The 9,268-nt window shown below is 35.8% G+C and overlaps 1 protein-coding gene across 2 annotated transcripts; it reads right to left on the bottom strand.

The window, feature by feature from the left end:
* Nucleotides 1-4,378: 4,378 nt before the first annotated feature.
* On the bottom strand, nt 4,379-6,652 carry LOC109154927 (3-ketoacyl-CoA synthase 11-like). Of its 2 annotated transcripts, XM_019302668.1 has the most exons (3): nt 6,361-6,652; nt 6,280-6,321; nt 4,379-6,138 (listed from the first exon to the last, which is right to left on the bottom strand). In XM_019302668.1, exon 3 carries the CDS (start codon nt 6,128-6,130, stop codon nt 4,604-4,606), a length of 1,527 nt encoding a protein of 508 aa, XP_019158213.1. In that variant the 5' UTR covers nt 6,131-6,138; nt 6,280-6,321; nt 6,361-6,652; the 3' UTR covers nt 4,379-4,603. The 2 variants fall into 2 exon arrangements, with proteins under 2 accessions (XP_019158213.1, XP_019158216.1); XM_019302671.1 differs by having other exon boundaries at nt 6,280-6,652.
* Between the last annotated feature and the right edge of the window lie 2,616 nt (nt 6,653-9,268).

Here is a 9,268-nt window from a genome sequence, read left to right as displayed (position 1 = left end):
TAAGAGTTTGGGGTGCTATGCCACATCTGAGCTGGAAAACTCAGATGCACAGGCTATACTAACTAAATATCCTAAAAGCAATGTCAATACATCATTATGGCACGCAGGCCGAAAGAAAAACTATCTATCTAAGCCTCGGTCCTCTAGCGCGCTCCGGAGCTGACTCATCTGTGCCTGAAACCCAAATATATCTATTCAGCGAATAATGCTGGTAACCCACTCCAACGCGTTAAAATACAATATAGGTATATATATATATATATATATATATATATATATATATATATATATATATATATATATATAGGAAAACCATTTTGAAGCCGGAAGATATATACTTAGGAGACTCTAGCTTTAAAACCAAGAATAGACTCAACAAATAGGGACAAGCACATTCAACAGTTATAATCATGCATATAAAGATACTAGCATATATCCTAAGGTCACATCATTTACATCATTACTCAATCATTATCTCAACACATAAGCACATTTTGGTGGCGCCACAGGACCAGTCGCATGCGCATACATGAGGGTCAGCGCATATAACGCTAACACGGCCTCGCAGCACCCTGCCTCGTATCGCAACACGAAGTGGTTGATCGCAACCAACCGATGAACCGCAGCTCATCATAACGTTTGATCGCAACCAAACGGTGGACCGCAGCCCAAAAGTGTATTTCTGATCGCAACCAGATTATGAACCGCAGCTCATGTAAAACGTTTGATTGCAACATTGCAACAAAACGGTGGACCGCAGCCCTATATAATATTTATATACCTGACCAATCGCAACCGGCCTGGTTAACAATTGGTATGGTTCTTAACCCATCCAACTGCCCGTATAGCCAATTTGATCGCAACCAAATTGGGATATCATGCACACATAACACATAGCAAGCACATGCAACCCACATTAGCACATTGGGAAGGGGGAGAAAACGTATAAATAAACTTATGCGTGGTCATCCACATATTAGGAATATTCCTAAGGGGTTCATACATCTTTCACCTAGGCCAACGGGATACCAATTCAACTAGCATGCAATACCCAAGACTCTTTTATCCTACGAATGGTACCCGAAACATCAAAGTAGACTCAGGCACGACAAACGGAGTGCGTTGGGACACCACGAGGGTCGGGGAAACATCAAACGGGGAAAACCACCTTCCCACTTGGGAATTTCCAGCGGGTGGCCGGCGGGTGGAAGACCACCTGCCGGCGGCGAGATGCTGCAGCGGGTGCCAGGCGGGCAGTCGCCCGCCCGCTGCCGACGACGCCCTTTAGGGGCAGTGGGTAGGTTGCGGGTTCCACTACCCCCACTGACTCTTTTTCAATATTTGGGTCCCCGGGATCTTTTGTGGAACCCGAAACCATGTTTAGACACTTTTAAACACAAATGACGACACCACGTAGTCAAGTAACGGATCAAAACTAAGAATCACATTGAACATGTCCTAACATGACTTCTAAACATAATCAACACCCGAACATGCAAATTCCCACCCAAATATACCAAGATTATCACAATACGAAATTCACGATTCAACCTAGGGCTCTAATCATATTTAAATCACAAAATCATACTTTATATTTAAAATCAAGAACATTAAGTGTTATCAAGAATCAACACATGATTATCAAGATCCGCTTATAATTATCAAGATTATCAAGATCACCACATAAGATCATTTCATCAACATCAAGATCATATCACAATCATCATAAAAGATTTATCAAGACACAAGCATAGAATTGTATATCAAAAGAAGCCAAAGAAGAAGATTATAGCAAGGAAAATAGGTTTTGTTGAGACATGGGTTACCTCTTAGCCTTAATTAGAATCCTTGGCTATAAAGGTTCTTTCTCTAAGATCTCCTCTTCTTGATTTCTCCTAGGGGAATTCTCGGGAATTCTTGTGTGGTGAAAGCTATTGTGGTGTGAGTTCTAGGTGCCTCTTATGTCCTTATATATATCTAAGAGTCCTAGTTTGGGTCTAAATGGTATGGGTTCACTAATTCTATTTCTTATAGGACTAAGGGTTTGGTTTAGGGATAAGGGTCCATGGTCTTTGGTGGACCCTTCCTAATTAATTAAGGGAATTTAATTCTCTTTTAAGGATAAGTAATTAAATAATTAGTTTGGGTTAGAAGCCGTAACACGGAGTGTTACACCAACACTGGGGCTGCTAGAATGGAATATATTATGCCAAGGACCTTGTGGTTCAATTGCACCAAGTTGAACTACCACATGGGAGGTTGTGGGTTCGAGCTTCAATGGAGGTGCTATTGACTCTCTGTGCTTCAGTAGGTTGACAAAGTAGTTATGAACAGATACACATTATTATAAAAATAATATTTTACACATTTAACCACCTCTTTTTGAAAGTTTATTTTATTTGTTAGTGAAGAGGTCAACCACCAAGGGTAGAGACCGAAGATGGGTTTGACCATTGACATGTCTCTCCCAACAAAAAAAAGTAAGTACTTATGAACAGATACTGCATTGTAATAGAGTTAATAGTATTCAAAAAAAAAAAAAAAGAATGGAATATATTATCACGTAATTCAAAATAACATTCTTCATTGCATCTCCTTCTACCCAGTCCCCAGAATCATTCTTAAGCCTAGAGAGTGCATTTTTCTTCCTACGGTTAGATGCATACCTGTGGAAGAATTTAGAGCCTAGAGAGTGTATTTTTCTTCCTACGGTCAGATGCATACCTGTGGAAGAATTTAGTGTTGGCGTTTGCACCCTTCAGTCAGTGCTGCTTGGCTCTTTGCCTCCAAAAAGCATCCTCTTAGGCTTCAATACGGCACAACTGTGCCTCAATACGCTGAAACTCAGCCAACGAGGCAGGGTCCCTACGACCTCTCAGATAAGATTGTTCTTTACGGAGGTTCTTATTTTTCAACTACGGTTTCATTGGACAATATACACCCAAATATATTAAACTGTTTCAGTTTCATTTTATATATACATTGTAGTTTTATTACAACACAACTGCAGTATCATTTTGATATAACTACAGTTTCATTGAACAATATACACTCAAATATGTGAAACTGTTATTCAGTTTCATTTTATATAGACTGTAGTTTCATTACAACACAACTATAGTATCATTTCGATATAACTACAGTTTCATTAGACAATATACACCAAAATATGTGAAATTGTTATTCAGTTTCATTTTATACATACTGTAGTTTCATTACAACACAACTACAATATCATTTCGATATAACTACAATTTCATTGGACAATATACACTCTAATATGTGAAACTGTTATTCAGTTTCATTTTATATACAATGTAGTTTCGTTACAACACAACTACAGTATCATTTCTATTCAACTACAGTTCTATTTGACAATATACACTCAATATGTGAGATATATTATTCAGTTTCATTTTATACATACTACAATTTAATTTCAACACAATTAAAGTATCATTTCGATTCAATTACAGTTCAATATGCGAGACCGTTTCATTTTAGATATACTGTAATTTCATTTTGTTATGAACAAAAAAAAAAAAAAAAAAAAACAGGCTCTATTAAAATGTAACGACAACCGTTTCTTTACTTAAAGAAACGGTGCCGTTTTTAGACTTTGGTCCAAGGTATAACGATGGGAGCTCAACCAACTATTATTAGAAGTGTTCCTTTTCGAAATTGAATGAATAATAATAAGATACGTTGTTATGAGCATTTTATACTCTTTTAAAATTATATTACTTCCTTTGCCTAATTTTATGTGTCTGGTTCGATCAACGATACTTGACTGAACTTATTTTTAATTTAATTTTTCATAATGTTAAGTTTAGTATTAGTATATAAAATTTATTTTTTGAGAAGAAGTATATAAAATTTATATTTTTAGAAACTATACTAAAAGTACTATCAAATACAAAATTAAATTTAAAAACAATTTAAAATATCAAAAAAAATAAATAAAGAAAAAAGAATTGGTTTAATCGATAAATAGTAAGCATGATAAATAAGATGAGACAGGGAGTATCATATTTATAGTTTAATTGCAATTATCTACTTTTATAAATGATATTATTTTTTATAATCTAATTTTGATTACGTATTCATCACAAAATTTGGTGCCATGGTGGGGGCCTTGTCTTGCCTTTTTGAGGATCTTTCTAGAGAATTGTATCCATTATTATTATTATTTTTTTCTGTTGATTTTGATAAAATTCTATAATCTAAATTTATATATAAAATAGGTTCTAGTTTGTCTCAGTCGTGAGAAAAAAGGAATTTGATGAGATTGCAAAAACTCCAGTTAAATTAAGCAATCTTTATATATGAATGCTTGCTCAGTAATTGGGATTTGGGATAAGCAGAGAAAAAGGCAAAGAAACTCTGGAAATCTCAAATCTGTAGTGCAAAAATCATGCTATTAATGTAGAATTTTAACCAACCATCAAAAGTTACTTCTCTTTTGTAATATACATCATGTCCAAGTAACAAAATGAAAAGAAAAGCTGAAGTTTCACCAACAAGAAGTTCATAATCCAAAATGGTGAGGTGATCTTTACTGGCACAAATCTGCAGATAAATGCACAACTACTCTTATTTGGAGTTAGATGTTTGCTACCTTAGGAACCTCCACAGGGAATTGCTCAATCTCAGCTATCCATGGGTTCTTCTCCTTATCTGGCTTTATGCTCTTCATTGCTTTCCACACAGCACTGTTACACTTGAACCCTGACCCGAATGCTATTTGCCATACTCGATCGCCTCTTCTCACTCGCCCTTTTGCTTCTGAATAAGCCAATTCATACCACAAAGAGCTGCTTGAGGTGTTGCCAAAACGGTACAGTGTCATTCTTGACGGTTCCATGTGCCATTCAGAAAGCTGCAAGTTTTTCTCTATTTCATCCAAAACAGCCCTTCCACCAGCATGGATGCAGAAATGCTCGAAAGCTAGTTTAAAATCGGGTATGTAGGGCTTCAGCTTCATCTTCAACAGTTTTCTCCCTATCAGCGTTGCGAAGAAGAGCAACTGCTCGGAAACTGGTAGTATGAGAGGCCCCAGAGTAGTTATGTTAGTCTTCAACGCTTCACCAGCAACTCCCATGAGCTCCTTCGACAAAGTAACTCCTACGCTCCCATTGGCATCCGCTTCTTGGGTTACACAAGCGAAGCACTTGTCATCAGACCCCTTGTGTGTGCGAACAGTGTGCACCAATCTGTACTTTGACCGCCTTCTCTCAGTAAATTTGTTTGAAAGCAGTATGGCGACTCCTCCCATTCTAAACAAACAATTTGAAACAAGTTTTGATCTATCGTTCCCAAAATACCAGTTCAAAGTGATGTTCTCCATGCTAACAACTAAGGCATATGAACTTGGATGAACCTGAAGGAGCTTTTTAGCAAGATCAATGGAGATTAAACCAGCACTACAGCCCATGCCACCTAAATTATAGCTGGCTATGTTTCCCCGAAGCTTGTAATGTTTGATGACCATTGCAGACAAAGACGGGGTTGGATTGAACAAGCTACAGTTGACAATCAAGATTCCTATGTCTTTGGGTTTCACTTTAGTCTTAGCCAATAGCTCATCGATGGCCCCAAACATCACAAGCTCAGCCTCTTTTCTAGCTTCAGAAATTGATGGATTCGGAGGAACTTTGAGGACAGCCTCTGGAAGGTAAGTGTTGTCGCCGAGGCCAGATCTTTGCAGGATTTTCTTCTGAAACTCAAGATTTTCCTCAGTAAATGAACCAGTTAATCGAGACCGCTCCATGAAAATCTTCATTGTGCATCTTCGAGCTTCCTCAGGCTTGTAGCAGGAGAAGTCTACGAGATAGACTGGGTAAGGTCGAGTTATGAAGTAGATAGTAAATAGAGAGACTAGGAGGGTCGAGCAGAGGATCACAGAGATGAAGTCATACTGGAGATTATCCCATATATTATACAAATCCTGCAGAGAAGTTGTCGATATTTGTGCAGCAATCACGGCAACGATTAGAGGAAAAATGTACACCCCATGACTAATGAGGTAATGATAGCCAAGCTTAACATATTTCAACTTCACTGATTTCTTATAATCTGGGAGCTTATTTGATGTAGGATTCAATGGTGTGGTCACAGTAGTTGCTTCCATTTTTCTCCCTGCTACATAGAACGTCGAAAAAAACCATGTAAGATTCCGGGCAAGGAAAAGGATTTCAGCATCTCCTCAAACCTAACATTGAATATTGAAGCAAATACAATATACAATTTCTTCTGAATCAGTGCTAAACCAACACTAACCACTCGATTAGGGTACTTCCCATTCCTCCAAAGCTCATAACTCTACTTTAGTAGGTTGAGAAAGTATGTATGAACGGATACTACAATGTAACAGAATCAAAAACATCTTTCTAGAAAAATGAGGATGTTTTGAAGACTTCTTTGCAAATTTTAAATTTGGGACTATAAAAAAGAAACAGTTATCCCATTCTACATGTAAAATACAGATGTAATGTAGTTATAAAGTAGGCCAAAATGTAGTTCATAAAATTCTTCAATATTTTCTACCTGTTCCTCCCCACTGAAACACAATAAGGTAATTTTCAAGTTTTCATTCTTCACAAGTCAATAGGGCTACTCTTCATTCAATCTATCTTAAATTTCAACATTTTCTTAAAGGAGAAACTTTATACCCAATCATGTTGCATGGGATCATCAACAATTTCACATAGGAAAACATGTTTTAAGCCAAAAATTGCAGAAATTAACCAAAATCTGATCAAAATGTAAATATCATTTAAGTCAGTTACAATTTCAGAAACCCCAGTTTCTACCAAGATGGCACCATAATGATGGCATATCAGGTTGTTATATTGAGGGAAATTATTACAATTAACAGTAAACTTTCTCCTAAATAAACAGGAACATAAAGAAAAAAAATCCATGAAGAACTAACCTCTGGGGTTAGATAAAAAAACCCCAATACCCTCAGAGAATCGAAATATGGAGAATCTAAGATGCAGATTTAAGGGGAAAAAAAATCACAAACGGGTAATTCAAAAATCCAAAATAAAATATCGGATTTGTGTTATCCTACAACGCTACACGTGATCAAAATTTCTTTCCTTTTTTTTTTTTTTTTTTTTTTTTTTAAATAATAACAATAATAATAATAATAATAATAATAATAATAATAATAATAATAATAATAATAATAATAATAAAAACAAATATGAGGTAAGGGGGTTTGTGGAGAAAAGGAGAAAATCATGCAATGCCATAACTTATAATTTCTAATTGATGTATATAAGGCGTCTTACCCCATCAGAGCACAATTATATGTTGTTGTGTATGTCTGTATATGTATTGAGAGATAGAAGCTTTGAACGTGATGGACACGCATGGAATATGTGCAGTGAGAATATAGTAAAGGTGGCTGGGTTTTGGATTTAGGTAGGGGGAAATAGTCTATTATTGATTTTTTTTATTTTTTTTTGTGAAAATAGTATATTATTGAATTAATTTGATTTTCCTAAATACATCACTAAGAGCAACCCAATAAGCATCCACATCAGTAAATAATGTGGGGAGAATACAGCATTAATTCACTCAATTCAAGTTTATAGCTAATGTGGGGGAGAATAAATTTGGGAAGAACTCATCTGCAAAGTTTAGAATAATGGCAAAAAAGAAGAAGAAAAAAAAAAAACATGGGTTGCTGTGCGCGTTTTGCGCACAGCAGCAGCCCACACCTGCACGCGCCCGAGGCGCGCCTGACCATTGTGTTTTTTTTTTTTTTTTTTTTTGTTTTTGTTTTTTGATTTTGGTTTTTTTGATTTTTTTTCCTCCCCTTCCCACATTCTCTCTCCTAATCACTCTTACATTATCCCCCAATTCTCCCCAACCATTAGAAAAAAAATGACAAGGTGGAAGAGGGAGGAGGGAGGAGAGAGGAGAGAGGAGAAAGAGTATCTCCTCCAAGAATTGAGATTTTGTCATAAATGTGGGTCCAATTGTTGGGGAAGAGAGCTGCGCCTCACACGTGTGAGGTGCAACTCTCGAGCCCGTGCTGGGCGCGTAAATTCAATTTTTTAATTCTTTTTTTCAATTTTTGATTTTGATTTTTTTTTTAATTTTCCTTTTCTATTTTTCCTTTCGCCCATTTTTCTTTCCTAATCACACCTCCAAAAATTCCTCGAAAACTACACCAAAATTCTCACTATTGAGGATGCCCTAAGAGCATCCTCATAATTTGGATTTTAGCATTAGTTTTTGCATGCCATGTAGCAAAGAAAAGGAAAATAAAAGAAAAAAAAAAAGAGATGAAAAAAAGAGGAAAAAGCAAATCTGACGCAAAAAAAAAAAAAAAAAAAAAAAAAAGAAAAAAAAACAAAAGCAATTCCGATCGATATATCATGTTTTGCAGTGCTTAAGGAAAAAGCAAATCTGACGCAAAACAGAAAACGCGAGATTTCCAGTACGCCCTCTCTTCTGTTGTTTCTCTCTCCTGTGGGACCCACAAAAAAAGTTCTTGCAGAGCAACCCAAACCTTCTCTCTCACCTCTTCCCTATCTTCCACATGGCAAAAAAGATTGCAAAAATCATTGAAAATCCTCCCGGGGATGCTCAAACCATTGAAAATCCTTCTATTGGGGATGCTCTCACTAACCATTCTCCTCCCCTCTTATCTTTCTACTAGTATTTTCTATGCATGATGCGCAAAAATGATGTCTAATATTAATACTCTATATTAAAATTTTAGATTTATTTAGAGTTAAAATAATAATAATAATAATAAAAATAAAAATAATAATAATAATAATAATAATAATAATAATAATAATAATAATAATAATTTTCTACTATAAAATAGCCACACGCCTTGGGAAACAAAATAGAGCAAATAGTTCTCGCTTGGAAAAACGCTGTCTTTTTTTTTGTACAATTAGCCAACCTAAATTAAATTTCCACAAATTCTTTTAGAGTTAATACCCAAAATGGTGCTCGACTATGATAGTTTTACCCGATTTCGTACTAAACGACATTGGTGACTCAATATAGTCCTAGACTTTTGTGTTTTTGTTCAATGTAGTCCTTTGTTTGTTATTCCGTCCAATTAATGTTAAATAGAGTGACAATTTGGTAATTACAATATTGTCTCTCATTTACCCTCTTTAACCCACTTTCATTTACTACCAGCGAAAGAGCCACCCACCTTCAATGCCCGATGAAGGAAGATATCATCATAGCCTTTTTAAACATATATTTCCATAGTTCCATTTTAAGATCC

Source organism: Ipomoea nil, unplaced genomic scaffold (assembly GCF_001879475.1).
Source record: "Ipomoea nil cultivar Tokyo-kokei standard unplaced genomic scaffold, Asagao_1.1 scaffold0276, whole genome shotgun sequence".
Lineage (NCBI taxonomy): Eukaryota > Viridiplantae > Streptophyta > Magnoliopsida > Solanales > Convolvulaceae > Ipomoea > Ipomoea nil.
The sequence above is the reverse complement of the archived record's forward strand: the minus strand, read 5'-3'. Positions and strand labels throughout refer to the sequence as shown.